The 21,434-nt window shown below is 35.8% G+C and overlaps 1 protein-coding gene and 1 non-coding gene across 2 annotated transcripts; both read right to left on the bottom strand.

The window, feature by feature from the left end:
• Positions 1-9,646: 9,646 nt before the first annotated feature.
• On the bottom strand, positions 9,647-20,819 carry LOC140166833 (rho-associated protein kinase 2-like). The gene is made up of 13 exons (XM_072190322.1): positions 20,680-20,819; positions 19,555-19,624; positions 18,712-18,878; positions 17,796-17,856; positions 17,312-17,405; positions 16,898-16,992; positions 15,506-15,691; positions 13,647-13,800; positions 12,525-12,675; positions 11,881-12,031; positions 11,043-11,175; positions 10,382-10,447; positions 9,647-10,110 (listed from the first exon to the last, which is right to left on the bottom strand). Exons 1-13 carry the CDS (start codon positions 20,817-20,819, stop codon positions 9,986-9,988), a joined length of 1,593 nt encoding a protein of 530 aa, XP_072046423.1. The 3' UTR covers positions 9,647-9,985.
• On the bottom strand, positions 15,796-15,869 carry Trnas-aga (transfer RNA serine (anticodon AGA)). The gene has a single exon. It is a non-coding gene; the product is annotated as a tRNA-Ser (tRNA).
• Positions 20,820-21,434: the final 615 nt, after the last annotated feature.

Here is a 21,434-nt window from a genome sequence, read left to right as displayed (position 1 = left end):
CTGCTTAAAAAAATAATTAAATACTGAGAGCTATGAACAGTTTCATAATACTTTGGAGGTCATATTTTTTTCAAACAAAAGTCTAAGCACTGATATGATAAGTTGAAGTGAGGGATGGCGTGTGCAGCACATTCTGTTATGGTACCACAAAGCATGATTGGATAGCTCTATCAGCTGTTATATACTGGGAATGTTAATAGATACAATATTATGTGACATGTGCCGAAAACGATGTGTAATTGGTGTTATATTATAATTATAGAATTTTGCTTTATAAGCAAGATTGGATTTACAATTACAAATAAAAAAATCTAAATTTTATTGGAAACATTTGTCACATGATCAAGCAAAATGAGTTAAATGTTGACCACAATCAATTTTTATTTTTCTACAAATATTACACATTAAAAATGATACATTTTGCTAAAACCCCATCAACACCTGAAGCATTGATTTTTAAGGCGTAGTTTCCCTTAAACAATAGAAATCAAATTTTTATTTTCACATCTGACTCATTCTGCTTGATCACGTCACAATGATCAACCATTTGATACACCCACCAGTTCCACTAGCTTCCACTGCAGTAATTGGATAAAACTACAACAATGTTTAGCCACAATTAACTCAATTTTTTGATCCTGTTGATAATGTCACAAATCAAGATCAAATTTTTAAAATTGTATCTACAATCCCCGAAATATGTCTTGAAACATTAAAGCGTCTTTAGGGAAAATTAGTCCCCCACTCCCCGTGCAATGTTGAAAGCGTGCAAATGTGTTCAGCGTGTCTCCAAAGTGTCGCAACATTGAATGATGGGGGGTGGGGAAGGGAAAAGTGTTAATTGATGGCCCAGCTTTCTTCTAATTCCAAATATTGAACATTTTTATCCACATTAAATATACACTTTGGATTTCATTCAAGATTCCTAAAGCGTTTCAACGACATTTTTCGGGAAATGTCTGAGGCAAACGCTAAAATTAACATCTGATTTTAATCTTTTGGCTATAACTTTAAAACTACTTGATAGAATCACTCCAAATTTTCAATGAATATCAGTTAGCGCATAAGCTATGATGTGGGTATAAAATAAAACAACTAATTGTATCAATTTTGACTATATCGCCTGCACTGCAAGCAGCTTGCACCCATCACCTGTGTATGTCTACAATCATAGATTGAATACAATAGCGCTCTTTTCAAACATACTAATCTTACAGATGTGAGTGATCAGCATGATATAGTTCAATGCATAGGTACAGCGTGAAAAATTTTCCATGACTATTCATTAATAGATAGGCTATGATGTGGGCACAAAATAAAACAACTCATCTTTTATTTAGGTAGTGGTCAAATAATTCTTTTGTACTCCATCCATTTGCATATCTTCTGGAGCGTGCCTATAGAGGAGATGATTTGAACTAATGACCTTATGTGCAAGCACTCTATAAGTAAAATACTTATGAAACGTATGAAACTTGAACGGGGTGGGGGTGTGTGTGGGTGTGTGTAGGGGTGTGTGTGTGTGGGGGGGGGGGGTATCTTACAATTGCTATAGTGCCCATATTCATGACCTTTAAAGATGTCCGGATCTATGTTTGTCTTTATTACAATTTAAAACAAAAACAATCAGTTATCATGCCATAGATAAATTAGGGTTTTAAAACTTATTTTCGTGTTTCATAATGTCAATTGTCATGAATACAGAAGAATAGTTTATCTTACAATTGCTATAGTGCCCATATTCATAACCTTTAAAGATGTCCGGATCTATTTGTGTCTTTATTACAATTTTAAAAAATCAATTATCATGCCATAGATAAATTAGGGCTTTAAAACTTATTTTCGTGTTTCACAATGTCAATTGTCATGAATACAGAAGAATAGTTTACTGGTTTGAATAAGTCACACAAAAAAAAAAAAAAAAAAAAAGGTGAAACTTTTGAGGCTCGAACCACTAGCCTTCCGTTCCACCGTCTGAAGTGCTGTCCATTACACCACGCTGTCATGTTGAAATAATTATGGGTTTCCGTGATATATGGGTGCGCGTTGCATTCTCGTGATTATGAAAATGGTAAATCTCGACAGACGATTTAAAATGTAAATAATGTTAGAGCTAACAAAACGTAAAATAGTAAAATTAGATGTAGTTTTTAACAAGCTTTCAAACAAAACACTTTACAAATAAAAGTTGACACCAAATCGGCCTAAATTATGAATTTTGTCAACGGTTTACCATTTCTAAATTAAAGAAACTCCTTGTATTAATATTCAGTATTAGGCTAGGGTAAACCGTCAAATCACTATGTGATTCAATGGGACGATTTACAATCGCACTTTACCATTTCACGCAAATAAAATATCAATTTTAAAGATATCTCTGCATGAGTAGGCCTACTTCATAAGCGTACTAATGCGATTTTGTTATTGGTTGTTTTGTTTTGTTTTTTGCTCGGGGCGTTGGTCTGAAAAAAGGTGAAAAAGGTCGTTTTTGACTATATTGCCCTGCACTGCAGCGTTCACGCGATACCTATGCATTGAACTATATCATGCTGATCACTCACATCTGTAAGATTAGTATGTTTGAAAAGAGCGTTATTGTATTCAATCTATGATTGTAGACATACACAGGTGGGGGTGCAACCTGCTTGTAGTGCAGGGCGATATAGTCAAAATTGATACAATTAGTTGTTTTATTTTATACCCATATCATAGCTTATGCACTAACTAATATTCATTGAAAATTTGGAGTGATTCTATCAAGTAGTTTTAAAGTTATAGCCAAAAGATTAAAATCAGATGTTAATTTTAGCGTTTGCCTCATACAATCCCGAAATATGTCTTGAAACATTAAAGCGTCTTTAGGGAAAATTAGTCCCCCACTCCCCGTGCAATGTTGAAACGTGCAAATGTGTTCAGCGTGTCTCCAAAGTGTCGCAACATTGAATGATGGGGGTGGGGAAAGGAAAAGTGTTAATTGATGGCCTAGCTTTCTTCTAATTCCAAATATTGAACATTTTTATCCACATTAAATATACACTTTGGATTTCATTCAAGATGCCTAAAGCGTTTCAACGACATTTTTCGGGGATTGTCTGAGGCAAACGCTAAAATTAACATCTGATTTTAATCTTTTGGCTATAACTTTAAAACTACTTGATAGAATCACTCCAAATTTTCAATGAATATCAGTTAGCGCATAAGCTATGATGTGGGTATAAAATAAAACAACTAATTGTATCAATTTTGACTATATCGCCCTGCACTGCAAGCAGCTTGCACCCATCACCTGTGTATGTCTACAATCATAGATTGAATACAATAGCGCTCTTTTCAAACATACTAATCTTACAGATGTGAGTGATCAGCATGATATAGTTCAATGCATAGGTACCGCGTGAAAAATTGTCCATGACTATTCATTAATAGATAGGCTATGATGTGGGCACAAAATAAAACAACTCATCTTTTATTTAGGTAGTGGTCAAATAATTCTTTTGTACTCCATCCATTTGCATATCTTCTGGAGCGTGCCTATAGAGGAGATGATTTGAACTAATGACCTTATGTGCAAGCACTCTATAAGTAAAATACTTATGAAACGTATGAAACTTGAACGGGGAGGGGTGTGTGTGGGTGTGTGTAGGGGTGTGTGTGTGGGGGGGGGGTATCTTACAATTGCTATAGTGCCCATATTCATGACCTTTAAAGATGTCCGGATCTATGTTTGTCTTTATTACAATTTAAAACAAAAACAATCAGTTATCATGCCATAGATAAATTAGGGTTTTAAAACTTATTTTCGTGTTTCATAATGTCAATTGTCATGAATACAGAAGAATAGTTTATCTTACAATTGCTATAGTGCCCATATTCATAACCTTTAAAGATGTCCGGATCTATTTGTGTCTTTATTACAATTTAAAAAAAATCAATTATCATGCCATAGATAAATTAGGGCTTTAAAACTTATTTTCGTGTTTCACAATGTCAATTGTCATGAATACAGAAGAATAGTTTACTGGTTTGAATAAGTCACACACAAAAAAAAAAAAAAAAAAAAAAAAGGTGAAACTTTTGAGGCTCGAACCACTAGCCTTCCGTTCCACCGTCTGAAGTGCTGTCCATTACACCACGCTGTCATGTTGAAATAATTATGGGTTTCCGTGATATATGGGTGCGCGTTGCATTCTCGTGATTATGAAAATGGTAAATCTCGACAGACGATTTACATTTGCTAAAATCAGTAAAATGTAAATAATGTTAGAGCTAACAAAACGTAAAATAGTAAAATTAGATGTAGTTTTAACAAGCTTTCAAACAAAACACTTTACAAATAAAAGTTGACACCAAATCGGCCTAAATTATGAATTTTGTCAACGGTTTACCATTTCTAAATTAAAGAAACTCCTTGTATTAATATTCAGTATTAGGCTAGGGTAAACCGTCAAATCACTATGTGATTCAATGGGACGATTTACAATCGTACTTTACCATTTCACGCAAATAAAATATCAATTTTAAAGATATCTCTGCATGAGTAGGCCTACTTCATAAGCGTACTAATGCGATTTTGTTATTGGTTCGTTTTGTTTTGTTTTTTGCTCTGGGGGCGTTGGTCTGAAAAAGGTGAAAAAGGTCGTTTTTTGACTATATTGCCCTGCACTGCAGCGTTCACGCTATACCTATGCATTGAACTATATCATGCTGATCACTCACATCTGTAAGATTAGTATGTTTGAAAAGAGCGTTATTGTATTCAATCTATGATTGTAGACATACACAGGTGGGGGTGCAACCTGCTTGTAGTGCAGGGCGATATAGTCAAAATTGATACAATTAGTTGTTTTATTTTATACCCATATCATAGCTTATGCACTAACTAATATTCATTGAAAATTTGGAGTGATTCTATCAAGTAGTTTTAAAGTTATAGCCAAAAGATTAAAATCAGATGTTAATTTTAGCGTTTGCCTCATACAATCCCGAATTTTGTCTTGTTACATTATAGCTTCTTTTGGGTGAAAATAAGTCCCCCCACTCCCCCGTGCAATGTTGAAACGTGCAAATGTGTTCAGCGTGTCTCCAAAGTGTCGCAACATTGAATGATGGGGGGTAGGGAAGAAAAAAGTGTTAATTGATGGCCCAGCTTTCTTCTAATTCCAAATATTGAACATTTTTATCCACATTAAATATACACTTTGGATTTCATTCAAGATGCCTAAAGCGTTTCAACGACATTTTTCGGGGATTGTAGCATTAACGTCTTCTCATACTTAACGGTGCTATATGGTTGTACTGGTAAAGTGAATACAAATCTGATTCAATAGATGCATATCTAATCCATTGTCTCTACTTTTTCAATTTTTCATCCATTGCCAGCTTAATGAGCTTATTTATTCCAATAACATGGTAATAAAAAGATCTTAAAAACAAAATGATATTGTGAATTTCTCATTATTCTTCTGTTTTTTAGTCTAGAATAACTGTTATTAAAACAAAAATATTTTCAGCTTTCAACAATTAACTTCATTAATTATGATTTACCAAATGTATACAGATTGTATGTTTGGTTTTAAAAGAGTTATAATTTACTAAATGAGATCGTGTAAAAAAGGGTAATTTCTAGGCCAGAAATATTTGCGATTTTGCCAAAATATGCATTTATTTTGTACACAAAAATGTGAAAAGGGTATTTTCAATTCCTTTCTACAAGCATGCGCATTTGACAGTATGAAGCAATCATGCCAGGGAAATTAATATGTATTCATTTCAAAAGCATTATCAGACATGAGAATTAACCTGAATTCATGTTTTTTGTTTTTATTTTTACATTGTAGGTCATGAGTTTTTGCTTTTTCAAGTTTTTTCAGGGTGTGCCACACACAGTGCCTAAGACTTGCGTAGTTGTAGAGCTATATACTAGGGCTGCTAGCCTTGACACTCATATGTTCAAGGAAGGAGGAGAAGGAAAAGAAACTCAATGATCACAAAATATACTCTTTATGCGTTGCATGTGGTTATAGTTATGACCTGTCAGTTGCACAGACATTATTATACCTTTTTCATCACTATTCTACGCACTGCACCTCTGAATACCAGTTTAACTTATCTAGAAGTTTTTAAGGACCTTGCAAAAAAAATGTTGCTTCAAATATTGTCATGAATAATCAATGCAAAAGTTTTAACTTTACACACAAACTTAAGTAAAAAACATACTATTGCACAGTGTTAAAATTAGAAGCTACAAGCTTTTCACTTAATCGAGTCTTTCTTTGTTTTTTGAAAAGAGATATAGAATTAAAGCTGTTAATGTTATAGCTATCCAATTTCAGGAATCCATGCTCACTTTGTAAACAAAGTACATTTGAGTATAGGCAGGACCAGTTTTTGATTTTTTTGCTAGTCCTTGGCCTCGGACGTGTAGTCCTTGGCCTTGGCCTCGGACCCCAAAGTCCTTGGTCCTCGACAAGAAGGACCCGACAAGGACAGGCAAAATCATCAAAAATGCAGGCAAATGTTTAAAGGAGTATTTCGTGATCCTAGCATCCTCTTTTTATGACATTTTTCAGTACATATCCACGAAAAAAGCATATTCCCAAAATTTCAGTTTATTCCGATTTTGCGTTTACGAGTTATGCATGATTATGTGTATTACATAGACAGTCTTCAGTCTTCAGTCGGTACTCCAAAATAGCAGCCTTGAAGGCTAAACTAGGAGGAAAATTTACCGATGACCTCTCGGCCGGTGCAGTGTCAACTTAAGGTGCAGAATAAAGAAACTCAGGAGACGGGTGCCATCAAACAGGTGTATAATACAGGAAAAGCGTGCTGGTGCGGATGCTGTGCTGCAATTTAAAGACTTCTGAGGCTGGGTGGTGGACGATCTCCCTAAGAACTGGGAGTGCTGCCGATCGAACGTCTGGATGGATGGAGCGTTGACTGCAACTGAAGGGAGTCTGTTCCAGATTCGGACCGTCCGTGGATAAAATGAGTATCCAAAGGCATCTACTTTTGAGCTTGGTTGTTGGTACTTGAAGTTGTGCTTATTGCGGCTTGAAAAAGTTGAAAGTTGGAAATATGGCGGAAATTGACAATGCGTTGTAATTTCGTTCTGGTGCACCAGAACGAAATTTAAATTTCGCGATATCTTTGCTAAACGAATTAATCTGCAAGAAATATTTTGTACATACACATTATGTAGCCAGAGTATTCCAGTGATATAAAAATCTCAACTTTTTTTGAGAAAAGTGGGGGGATGAGGCTGTGGATCACGAAATGCCCCTTTAAAGAGTGAAAGAGTACAATCTGCTGTTTAGTTATAAATTAAAACTTTTTAGAGAAACATGACAAGGGTAGCTTTTTATTGTACCTAATTGAAATACAAAACAGTTTGTCAATATTTTGGTGCACTCTAAACTATCATCTTTGCTCTTTGCAAAACATGCACATGGAGGCCAAATATGTGATTTATATTAAAATTCCACTCAGCCAATATGATTCCTAAAATAGGAATATCGAATAGACACAAGAGGTTCTTTAGATATTTTAAGAAACTCATTGGGACGCTACTGTAGGACATGTTTCGATTACCGGGTAGACCTAACTGTGATCAAATGAATTTGATCTATTTTGGTTAATCTCATCAGCTACATTTTGCTGTGTTTGATCTAGTGAGATAGATCATTGTCCATTTTAGACTGCTTTGTCGCACATTATTATATACCACATAACTGTCTAGCTTTTGACATCAAAATGGTAGGTATGCGGATCAAACACGTGTGTTGTATTGTAATCTTCACTACTTGTCTAGATAAGGGAACAGCCCAAAAGTTGAAGTCTTATTTACGAAAGTCCTTCCGTTATGCTGCGATCACATAGAAGTATACGGTATTCGCTATACGAAATACGCTCATTCGATCAGACTGAGTTCACATAGTATACTCCTATGTGAACTCAGCCTGATTGAACGAGCGTATTTCGTATAGCGAATACCGTAACAGTATATCGTATATTTCTATGTGATCGCAGCCTTAGGGAGGGAGGGGTCGAAAAGTCAGATTACGTTTGGCGACAATATGACCCCCGATCGGGCGTGGTTTAGTATGGTTCATTATTATGAAAGTCCTTGGTCCTTGGCCTTGGTCTCGGAGACAAAAGTCCTCGGAGGATTGTCCTTGGCCTCGGAGGGTTGTCCTTGGCCTCGGACACCATGTCCTTGGCCTTGGCCTCGGACACCAAGTCCTTGGCCTTGGCCTCGGACATGAGGTCCTCGACTACAACACTGATTCTTTGCTACACAGAAAAATATACGAAAATCGATCACTGCGCAGGACACATTGTAAAGGAGTTTATAAAGTTAAAATATTTTCCATATTTTGTCATGTTTTGTTTCCCTTCTAAAAAGGCAACTTGAGTCGAAGCAAGGGACTCCAGTCCCTTGCTTTGATTTGAGTCAAGTCGGAAACAGAGTCTGAGTCAAGTCAAGTCATTTTCAGTGGTGAGTCAAGTCATGTTGTTATGGGTTCCCGACTTGGGGTACCCGATTCGAATCAAGTAAAGTCACCAATTAAATGTGACTCGAGTTGACTCAAGTCCAAGTCAGTGACTTGACATGTTGCAACACTAGCATTAGTCCACATAATTTAGTTCATACACATTTTGTACACTTTGTATGCAATACAAGTCAAACTGACTACCCAAGTAAGCGCAAAAACCTCAGCATTCAACCATGGGGGAAATTACATTCACTGCTTATTTTGACCTGTATTTATCTTGCATGCCAACAGTTTAATTGCTTGGAGCACAAACAGGCTAACTGTAGCAGTAAACCTTTTAAGCAATGTAGAACATCAATCATGTTGTAACTGGCAATATTATTTAACAACAAGCTCAGTTTTCATAGAAATTCACACCAAAAATGAGAATGTGCATGTTGAAAACCTCGGGGCGGTACTCAAGTTTGGTTTGGGCAGGGGTGGCACTGAGATATTGAAAGTGGACCCATCAATACACCAACTTTTCAAGAAACTTGGACCCATCAATGTGGGATGTTATCATCCAGATGGTTGTTTGTTCCCTTGCCTGCCTGTTTGTTTGTTTCTTTCTTTGTATCTTTGTTTGTCCGGGCGGAAGCAAATTCATTAATCCACTCTGCAGCTCAAACGCCATGGCCGATCAACTTCATTATTATGTTTTCAGGGTTATTAGGAGTTAAGAAAACCTAATAATGATAATATTGGATGGCTTATTTCGCATGATACCATAAAATATCGGATTCGTCATACAAATATCGAACTCGCCGTTGGCTCGTCCGATATTTTTATGACTCATTGTGATAGTATTTGGTGGCCTCATGTGGTGTATAGTTATGTGGGGGCCACCTTAATTACAAACCACGTAATTCTAGTTACAACTTTTCTCCCAAATTTTGGATACATTTCAATAATTTTGGCTGAATACTGAGTACCCCTCTCCCTTTGGGGAAACCTGCAAAAATGAGTCTTGCAATGATTCTTTTAAATGACTGCACTTGACTATTTGTCATAATCAGCACCTTTCCCTAATAAGTGCTTAAGAGGATAAATGTTGGCATTTATACAGTGCCTTTGACAGGTATTAAAGCACTTTACATTTGTTCAGCTGTCAGCTGCCATACAATGCACAAGGCATGCTCGTACCTTTGGGTGGTGCTCAATGGACAATATTCATAAAAGCTCCCCATTTCACCCCTGGGTTGAGAGAGGCAAGTGAGGTAAAGCACCTTGCCCAAGTGTACAACACAATGGCACCGCCAGGGCTCAAACTCGCAATTCTCTGATTACGAAGCAGAGCCTGTACCGCTGCACCACTGTGCCCACCTTTGATCATTTTAATGTTTATGCATCTAAATTCTCAATTTTCACTTTTCTTTCATTGCTTCAGTTTTAATAAGTGCCCCAACCAAAAAGTGACTGACTTGACTGCCTGGGCTAGGGCACTAATTTGGTTACAATACTGTACTGCAGCCATGTTGTATTATCTGCTTGTGTAGCTTGGAGATCCAACGTTGTTGCTCTTCAGCTGTTGTAGCTCTCAGCAGCATGTCCTTAGATGTGTTGGTATCAATGTTAACTGCATTGTGAGGAAATAGCAAATAAATCTTATTATCAAACTGACTACGTCTAAGTTGATACTATAACTTTGATTCACTTAATCATTGTAAAAACCAATATGTAGTCCAATGTCTTGCAGGTGACTTTCTGTTGCACCACTTAATTTTCTCTCTTGGTTTAGGTCTTGATATTTGTATTGACAAAACAGGTTGTTTGGCTATGCAATTTCTGTGTTATAGATATATTCAGATGACATAGACAAGAGATGTTTGCTGACTTTTAACTCTTACCTTTACATGGACCACTAAATTCTTCATTTTTGTCAAAATGATCTTTATGTACTTTCACATGGCACACTGTAAAATAAGGAAAAATAGGTGTTTTTAACATACTTTCTTAAAGGGGCACTTTCTTATCCACAACATCATCCCCCACTTACCTCTAAAAAGTTGAAATATTTATACCATCAGAAACCTTGGACTGCATAATATATAATGCACACGTGACATTCTTTGCAGATTTGACTGTTTGCCAAAGAAATTCTCCAATTTGTATTATTCCAGGCGACAGCCAGTAACCACAACACATCGGAATAAGGAGCAGTGTAATGCATTTAATTATGTTTTAAAATTACATTGATATATCGATCCATACTGAGAAAATAGACAAAAACATGAATCAAATTCTGGACTCATCAACAATATTTTCAGTAATGTTGTGATCCGAGTTCGTCGGGTCATCATCAGACTGTACAGACTAAACCATCAGTCAAGTCTCTGCACACTCAATTTTACTGAAAACATTGGGGTGTCATTGTAAAGGGGAGTATTGTAGTTATCTATTGATATGCAACACGATATGAATATGTCACAAATAATAGGAGATACAGATGCTTGAAAAAACTTTCCAAACTTTTGTTGAGGAGTTTAGTTGATTGTGCAGTTAACTTACATTGGCATTCTAGTGCTGGTGGTGGCTTGATGACGCTACTCAATGTCTTGTGGCAGTACTCACATGTTGCGTGCATATGGAAATGGACCACCACAAACTCATGGCGCTTGTACTGTATTATGCTACTCTTGTCCTACAGAAGAAAGAAATGCATGTTTGTGTTTTAACTAGTTGAATGTGTCAACAGGATCAAAATAAAGAGATATTTGATGATTCTTTTAGGGATTCAATCATGTTTCACTGTTGTTCATCACCGTTTAACAATGATGCGTTCACGCCACAGACACATTGAATGCAAGTTCTTTTAACAGTGATGAACAATGGTGAAACATGATTGAATCCCTTTCAATGATGAAAACAAGCTAAAGATTGATTAATTCACATGATTATTTCATGCAGAATATAATAATAATAATGAATTTAACATGCAAAAGTGTATACGCGCACAAGTTCTAGGCATGATGACTAAGCTTTGCATACACTACTGGAAAAGTGTGGATTCATCACCAATTAACAATGTTCATCTCCTGTATACAGGTATACTAAGAGTTGTTGAATGTATATTTAAACATCTTCAATTATTGTTGTAACAGTCCACTATAGTAATTTTACTCTGGGTGAGCCAGTGACGTCAACACATTGTTATGTGCAGGGTATTTAAAAGTGTGTATGTTTATGCTAGCACTTTGAGTGAACTCTCATGACTTGAAGCTTCGTCCAGTGAAATGCATGCTGATGACACTGCCTGTACAAGAGGAAAAAGCAAAACAGCCTTCCAGTGGTCAAATAGGAAGGTCCAACAGAATAATGACTCTGCATAAATCTAATGTTGACTTACATCTGAAGACTGTGACTCTAGTTGAGGCAGTTCTTTTATTTTCCTGTTTTCCCCCTCACCCACATACAATAACTGGAAGATCCTTGGTATGTCCTTGGCATCGGCTCTGATCACATCACCGTGAGTAACAGCTCGCACATGTAATAATTTACTGCACAAAACGAAACAAAATCAAATGTAAGGTTACAGTTAGGTTTGACAAGCCGAAGGGGCATTAGTCCTATAAAAACCCAGTAACTAATCCTTACCCTAACCCTAAACTTCACCCTAACCTATAACATAAGCCCTTATCCTGCCCATAAACATAACCCTAACCCAAAACTTAACCAAAATTTTAATCGTAACAGTTACCTTAACCTAACCCTAATACTAATGCTAACCCTAACCTTATCCCTCCCTAATCTAAAATGCCTTAAGCCCTCACTTTAAACCACTTTCGTAACTTATGTCTCAGACTAATTGTCTGTTCCCATATTTAACAAACATGTTTTACGCAACGCGTAACTAGCGTAAGTGCTGTGTTCAATGTGTGCACGCCATTCTATATTGATACACGGATGTTATCGCATCCAGCAAGATGCAAGAAAGTTTTGGAAGAGTTTATTTATAAGTAGTTGCTTATAGTTTTGATGTACATAACTTACTCTATGTCCAGCACCAAATAAGGCTTCTTATTATTCTTGTCATCTTCACTCTCATAGAAGAGAATCTTCTTGGAGCTCGCTTCCACAAAGTGTCTTTTCCAGCCATGCCGTTTTAGATTCTTCCCTGGAATGTCCAGCCAGCCTGAAATCCCTGAAATATATAAACATGTGACTTATCATAACCCAGTTGGATCTCAAGACGTTGTTGTGAAGAGCACTATTATACAGCTATTTGTCCTCTCCACGGATCCACCATCTTGCTACCAAAATGAGGTTCTCTCTGCAAATGCATGTGCAAAAGGGGCATTATCATTTCTTTCGCTTTTCTAATTGCAACACACCAGAAGGCTTTTACAAAGCGTACACGGTAATTAAAGCACACGTTTGACAGATGTACGCACACACTTTGGTAGAACCATGTTTTGAGATGACCGTGCAAAGGGTCAATTTAACAAGAAGTGAGAAACATGGGACAGGAATATGGGAAGAAGTCTGATTTTAGAAATTTTGCAGAGAAAGATATGAATCGCTAAAGCCACGGTTGTTTGATGTATATAGAATTGGCTTCATTATTAACTAAATGCAAACTATAGATGGCGCTATTTATCCTAAATCATATTTCTCTATTTGCAAGAGGTAGGTGATTTATACTGCCATTAAAACAGCTGGAATAGTTGAAACAAGCAACAAGGAAATTTTGTTAACATATTTTATCAAATTATAAAAGGAATTATTTGTATTAAAAGCTTTAAAAGCTTGAAAGAGTAATTTCCAGTAACTAAATAGCGCCACCAATTTTGTCATTAATAGGCACATTTTATATCCGAAAGAGCTAAAAAATTGCTATAAAAGTGAATAATTTTGTAAAAGAGGGGAAATTAAAGTTGCGAATGACTCAAAAGCATCTGTATACATTAGCATGATATCGCTTTGAGCTGTTTTTAAGCCTAACATTTGGATCTACATTATGGTTTTTTTTGAAAAACTAATAAATGATCCCATCAAACAACCGTGAAGCCTAAGGCCACCCTTGGAAATGGTTGGAATCATACTAAGTTAATCAATAATTACATGTAGGCTGTGCAAAAGTGACAATGATAAATAAACTGCTAGTTTTCATACCTTCCCCATCAGAATCTCCCATGCTGCTAATACTGGTTGTCTCCAGCATATTTTGCAGGGTACGATGATTCAACTGTAGCTGTCCAAGCTCGCTGTCTCGACTGTCCAGATCTCTCTGTATCTGACAACGCTTCTGGTACTCTTCATTGTATTGCTGTACGTAGACAAATAAGATTTTAACTGGAGTTAAACCTATGTTATGTGACACAAAACACTTACAAATAAAAGTTTTAATACGAGGGGGTATCAAAAAGTTTTAGAAATCGCCCAGAAGTGAAAGAGCTATATCAATGAAATTTTGTCAGTGCAATCACTGGTCCTTATGTACACTATGGTGCAAAGATGGTCTTTTAAGTATGTTTACTTTTTTTTACAGGAGCTACATGTAGATGTCACTACCTGCCTATGTAACCGCATAACCAGCAAAATGGAGAAAATTGAGGCATGCAGCATGATTAAGATCCATTTTAAGGATTACAGTGCCCAGAAAATCTGTGATGAAATAAAAATTCCTTTTCCAAAAAGCGACAGTGACATATCACAATCACCACCGAAGATAACTTTCATTTCATCATCAATTTTCTAGGCACTGCAACCCTTCAAAAGCAGGATCTTAAAAATGCTGCTTGCCTCAATTTTCTCAATCTTGCAGTTTATGCACAGTAACTGGGGCAGCAGGTTATTGGCATCTAGTGCCACCTGTAAAAAAAGTAAACATATCTATGAGACCATTTTTGGACCATAATGTACATAAGGACCAGTGATTGCACTGGCAAAATTTCATTGATATAACTCTTTCACTTCTGGGCGATTTCTAAAACTTTTTAATACCCCCTCGTAGCTTTGTGAAGAAACTTTTAAATAGTCAGGTCAACACTAATTAGTCTAGACTTCCAGTCATTTTGTTAACCCAACTACAGATAAAGAAGTTTGGATCCAGTAACCATTTTACTCAACAAATTATTCAGTTATTCAAAAAGCTATAAAACCTAATTTGTAAACATATGTAATCTTTGTTTCTCAAAAACAGCAATGAAATTTCGCAGACCCATGACCAAAGTTAATAGGACATTATAAAACAAAATGGCTACATCAAGTTTTTTAGCAATAAGTTCATGCATTGTGAGAATTTCTTTCCGATTTTTAACCTTCAATTCATTTATTATTGCTGAAGTGTATGAGGATGTGTGGAGTGTGTGTAGGTGTTTGCCAGCAAACGAGGACACACACTCGCACTTCACATTTAAACTGCGGACTACTCTGCAATGGTGGACCCTCCTTGGTTCAAGGAGAGATATGATGTCTGCAGTTGCTAGGTTAAATTCCATACACACTAAAGTACACAAACAAAATGGCATAAAATGTCCTCAGTATGTCGATTGAGTACGGATTCAGACGACCATGTTTGCATAGTCCTAAACAGTGTCCATGTTTGGAGGTGATTACATGTGGGGGTGTGCCTATCTGTTTGCCAACATATGAGGACACACACATGGCATTTCACATTTAAACCGTGGACCCCTCTGCCACGGGAGACTGTCCTCAGTTTAGATGGTCTGCAACTGACCACAATTGCATGAATAATGTATTTGTGAGATATGTCCTCTATCGTGCATTATATACCATCCGCAGTTGCTAGGAAAAATTTCATCTAATACACATCATACAAAAAATGTAAAAAACATCCTTATCAGTGTGTCGATAGAATGTGGATTCACACATCCACATTTGCATAGTCCTAAACTTTTTTCATGTGTGTGCAGTCACTGCAGTGTGAAAAAAGCTAAAGCAAATGGCCCACTCCACAGCAACAAATCTCTGAAGGTCTTCAAAAAATGACAGTGATCATATTTCCTTACCGCTTGCAGTTCGGTGTTTTCCCTCATATATTTATTAGCCATCTGTCCATACTTTTCTCTCTCCAAACTGAGCTCCTGTTGCAATTTTCTTAACTCCTTCTCCCTACGTAAGGTACTTGAAGTAGGCTTCTTGGCATCTTTAGTCCAATCCTTGCGTTGCATGACTTCTGCTAGTTTGTTGACAGCCTGAAAGGCAATATTGAAATAGGTGGATAAGGTAATTATCAGGGGGTAACTATTTTCCTAAAAAGTTGACCCATGTTTCATTTCAAAACAGCAATATACTAAGAGTCCTTGACCAGGATTTGAACCTGGGACCTCTGGGTATCTAGACCAGTGCTCTTACCAACTGAGCTATGAAGGAAGCCAATGGCATTGAAGCATTAGGGTTATAGATAGTATAATATTAGGCCCATGGTTCAAAATCATCTCTCCCGCTTCATTAAGGGATCTAAAATGAGCGTTTATTGCGTTTCGACAGTATTTTTTGTGGGACATGAGAGCACCTCAGACCTATCGAATTGCATTCTGAATCTGAAGCATGTCTTTCTGATATCAAATAATTTTCATTTTTGAAAATCACAATATAATACAAATTTTATGACAAATTATAAAATTTGATATTTTTCAAATTTTGATATATAACAGTCCTCGAATTAAATTATATAAATCTAATGATATATTCTTAAAGTGTATGTAGCAGGAAGGAAAAGCCGATGGTCAATTGAAAATTTTGACCTTTCATATTGAAGATATGGATTTTTTTTCCCAAAAGACCTAATTATTTTTTGTGTTTTGGGAAAAAAATCCATATCTTCAATACGAAAGGTTAAAATTTTCAATTGATCGTCGGCTTTTCATCCCAACCACATACACTTTAAGTATAAATCATCAGATTTATAAAGTTTACTTCAAGTACTTTTAAATATCAAAAATATCAATTTTAATGATTTGCCATAAAATGTGTATTAAATTGCGAATTTCAAAAATCAAAATTATTTGATATCAGAATGACATTCTTCGTATTCAGAATGCAATTCGATATGTCTGATGTGCTCTGATGTCCCAAAATAAATACTGTCCAACGTTCATACCCCATCCCTTAAGGAGGCGTGGTCCAATTTTTCATGTTCTGTCTTCTATCTTAACAATATGTGTCCAAATTTTGTGTTGTATTGTGTCCAGTGGACCGGAGAAGCAAAAACATGTATAACAATGCCCCATAGGTTAGTATATACATACACTTCAGGTGTGGTTACCACAATTCACCACATTTTGTTTGCACCAGTTAAATGAAAAATATATTGGGTGTTAAATTTTGTACAGATTGGTTTGATTTTACACAAGTTAACTTATTACCTTTATATAGAAAGAAAACGTTATCTTCATTACCTGAATTTTTAACATTTTCTCCATTTCTAACTTCTTCTCATACTGCTTCTTCACCTCCTCAATGTTAGCATTATCATTGAAGATGGAGTCATATTCTGAAATGATACATGAAAGAGATACAAATATTTAGACCAACCTTGGAAAATCATCGGCATCAATCTTATTCTCTCTTTCACTCTGTGTCAGATGATAATATGGAGTACTTCTGTGGTCTTTTCAAGATGTCCTGGTATTATATAAATGGCCTATGTATACCCTGCATTTAAGATAAAGGCGGTTTTGGTGTGAAACGGGCTACACAGAAGATGCACTAAGCATTTTGGAAGCTTATTTTCCTTTTGTAGGGGTGTTTATTAGGTTGAATATGGTACATTATTTTAACAGATGCCTTTCCTATAATTACATTTCCCTTACCTGATTGTAACTCTTTGAGTTTATTATAAATCTCATCTTTTTCTGTTCCCATTACCTTCAGTTTGTTGTTCAGCTCCTTATTGCAGTCTTCAAGCTGTTTGCACACAAAAACAATTTAATAAATTAATATACTAGCCTGAATGTTACAAGACCACACTATGTGTACAAAAACTCTTTTTTCTAGTATTTATATCTAGTTTTTAAAAATTAAAAATTAATATTTTTCTTTTTTCACTTGAGAATTTTTTTGTTAGTATTTATATCTAGTTTTTAAAAATTAAAAATTAATATTTTTCTTTTTTCACTTAAGAATTTTTTTGTTATAGTGTCCAAAACTATTTGTTTCAAAAATGTAAGGGAAACGCTTCATTGCATTAAGGGAAGTATCAGTTATAATTATGTGTCCATAGAGCACCCTAACCTATTGTTGCCTGGTTTTACCCAGGTTTACTCTTTGAACCATGCGTGTACTAACACCCCTTACCTTACTAATCTGGATGTTTTTATCATCAAGATCAGATCTATATTGCTCTTCTGAAATCGAACTGTATGTCAAATTGAAAATATCATTAAAAACATTAATTCAGTTCATTTTCAACTTTCCACCTAATGTGAAACTCTTACACCATTATTTTATTTATCCAAAACACATTACAATTTGAAACCGATAAGTTGAAGATGTAATGTGCTATGCTACACTCAAACACCATGGTATTTCCCCTTTCTTAAGGCAATGGCATGAAGTGGTTACTGCATTAAGGGGCATTTCTAGCATCCTCTAGAGACCAGGTAATGGTTCAACAGATATTAACAAAACGCTTATTTTCAAAATTTCAATTGATTCAGGTATTCAATTTGCAAGTTATGCACAATTATATTGTAAATTCTTTCTGTTGACAGACAGAAAATACACAATGTCTTTGTCAAAAGGCAGAGTCGGCAAGAAAGGTTAAAGGTTTTTGATGGTACTTATATGATAAAAACCAGTCCAGTGATGTTGACCAAAGAGGAAAACGCTCATCCTGTAAGGCCTTGATGATGCAGTTTAAAATGGATTGAAAAAAGCACTAAAGACCACTCTCCTTGCTAGTTGCTCTGAATCTGCTTTTGGGGCAGACATTTTCTTCGGGTGAGGGGGGGGGGGGGGGTCCCAAATATACTGGGGGTCATAAATTTTTGGAAAGAAAAATAGGGGAATCATAAAATTTTTGATTGATGACCAAAATATAGGGAGTCATAAGATGACCACAGATAGTATGTTTATTTTATTTAGGGGGGGGGGGACTTTTTGTAAATTTGGGACACCCCCCTTCCGAAGAAAATGCCAGCCCCCGCAGGCCTCAATGATATGGTTCAGACTGGATTGAACAGAGGCACTATGGAGTATATGGAATACTTACCTTGCTAACTGCTCTGAATCTGCTTTGGTTAATTTTAACTCAAATTGTGTTGAGAACGGATCACGTTCATTCTGTAAGGCCTTGTTGATGCGGTTCAATTCATCTACTTCGTGTTCCTTCTCCTCAACTTGCTCTTTGAGGACAGAGTTTCGATTCTTGTATAGTTTCTGTACGATTGAAAACATTGAATACAAATAAAAGCTTTTGCAAGTTTGCAAAGTGGGATTCTTTTAACTTCATAAGTATCTCTGCTGCTCTATATATATACTCTAAGGATAACTTATATGTAAAGTAAAGAAAGTAAAGAAATCTTTAAATTATCCTAGATCAGGCCTACTAATAACTCTTTTAACTTGCGCCACCAAATTGCAAACTGCTTTTTTGAAATTGAGGTGCAATCCGGTTTGAAATAGGACTATGAAATGCAAATACTCATCATTTAAAAATTTGCATTGCAATTGCACCTACTTCTTTGAAAGTTGTATTGCAAGAGGCACATTTTATGCCCAACAGCAGAATTCAAAGTCTGTCCTAGATTGATTATTTGCAGCTGCAGTTGGAGGGTTCCCAGGGCCAAAGCACTCAACCCAAGCACCGCCACCCGTCCCAAGTCAGAGGCAGTTGCAGTAGACTGAGTGAACTGACAACAGGATGTAGTATAACTTAGGCTTGATAATACTATCATCTTCAAGACTGGGCACATCCTTGTTGATGTTGATGCAGATCAAGCCAGGTAGCGGCAAAACACCCAACCATGGTTTTCAAACTCATTATTTTTCCAACACCATTGTTTTGGTTTAACATGTTTTTTTAACTCAGTTCTTGTTTAATATGAATACTCACAATAATGTCTTGGTCAGATTCAAGCTGTTCTTGCAGTTCCCTTATCTGAAGAATTGCTATTGCAGCAGTTCTGAGGGAAAAAAGAAGCAATGGGCCATTCCATTGAAAATCCATACTCTCCCTATGGAAATATCTTCCACAGGGGGAGTATGAATTTCAAATGGAATGAGCACATTAGATAGCTCCATTTGAATTTCATACAACCTGAATCTTCCACAGAGGGAGGGTGAGTTTTATATAGAGTTGGTTAAGGGATCTAAATGATGGCGTTTATTGCGTTTCGACAGTATTTTTTGTGGGACATGAGAGCACCTCAGACCTATCGAATTGCATTCTGAATCTGAAGCATGTCTTTCTGATATCAAATAATTTTCATTTTTGAAAATCACAATATAATACAAATTTTATGACAAATTATAAAAATTTGATATTTTTCAATTTTTTGATATATAACAGTCCTCAAAGTAAATTATATAAATCTAATGATATATTCTTAAAGTGTATGTAGCAGGGAGGAAAAGCCGACGGTAAATTGAAAATTTTGACCTTTCATATTGAAGATATGGATTTTTTCCCCCAAAAAGACCTAATTTTTGTTGGTGTTTTGGGAAAAAAATCATATCTTCAATACGAAAGGTCAAAATTTTCAATTGATCGTCGCTTTTCATCCCACCTACATACACTTTAAGTATAAATCATCAGATTTATAAAGTTTACTTCAAGTACTGTTAAATATCAAAAATGTCAATTTTAATGATTTGCCATAAAATGTGTATTAAATTGCGAATTTCAAAAATCAAAATTATTTGATATCAGAATGATATTCTTCGTATTCAGAATGCAATTCGATATGTCTGATGTGCTCTAATGTCCCACAATAAATACTGTCCAAACGTTCATACCCCAGCCCTTAATGTGCTAATTCCATTTGATATTCGTACTCTCCTGTGGAAGATATTTCCAAAATCTTCCACAGGGGTAGTGTGGATATCAAATTGAATAACCCAATACACTACTACAAATTTAAGTTGATTTGGAGCAGACTTTTTGGGATTTGGGGATATTTTGAGAGGATTTAGATGTTTTGTTTACCATGGGGGTCAATATATTGCAGTGTCTACTCACTGTTTGGTCTTATCTAGTTGCTCTTTGAGGTTGTCCATTTTCTCCCTTGTCTCCGACAACTCCGAGTGAAGCCTCTTCTCTTCTACCTTCATGATGGTGATCTGTTGGCTAGCAGCCTTCAGATCTGTAGACTCAAACATTTTCTTTTGGTTGGCTTAGTCCAGTTGAAGCTGGAGCTCATCAATCTTGACAAGATTGGGGAAAATATTAAAAGGTAAAACTAAATCAACCGCAAAAGAACTTTACCTATCATCAACAGAAATTATTATCTTTGTGGGTTTTTATTTTACTGATAAACTTGTATCAAGTTCATTTCCCTTCAATGTCAGCTGGTACAAAAAAACACCAAATCAGAACAAAAACACGCACACACACACACCCCCACACACAAAATCCTTGTTCGATATGTCAAAATGTTATTGTCAATTTATTTGTTGGTAATTGTTTTATCAAAATATTTTTTCATCAAAAAAAATAATTTTACAGCAAAAAATGTTATGAAAATGTTTTACTCTTTATATATAACCCACATTTTACCTTTTATGTTCTGTATTTGCTGGGTGAATCAAACTACAATGAATCTGCTAAACTTATTAATGATAGTGCCTTAGTATTTTGAGGCATCAGAATAAAATTGCTATTCATTACTTAGCTGGTCTCTACTATATTGAGAGCAGGTCTCTAATTTTATTGCTTTTCACTACGTCAGGTTTTTAACTTTGTTCATACGTTTTGTGTTATTCTCCCATTGAATG

This window comes from Amphiura filiformis, chromosome 12, assembly GCF_039555335.1.
Source record: "Amphiura filiformis chromosome 12, Afil_fr2py, whole genome shotgun sequence".
Taxonomy (NCBI): Eukaryota; Metazoa; Echinodermata; class Ophiuroidea; order Amphilepidida; family Amphiuridae; genus Amphiura; species Amphiura filiformis.
This window is presented reverse-complemented; position numbering and strand designations above follow the sequence as displayed.

Excerpts from the sequence above, each read along its gene's own strand:
- LOC140166833 (XM_072190322.1), bottom strand. The coding sequence starts at position 20,819 with ATGTTTGAGTCTACAGATCTGAAGGCTGCTAGCCAACAGATCACCATC. Across the intron at positions 16,993-17,311 it reads ACTCAAAGAGTTACAATCAG|AATATGACTCCATCTTCAAT; the intron begins GTAAGGGAAATG and ends GTATCATTTCAG. Across the intron at positions 12,032-12,524 it reads TATTTGGTGCTGGACATAGA|TAAATTATTACATGTGCGAG; the intron begins GTAAGTTATGTA and ends CGTTTTGTGCAG.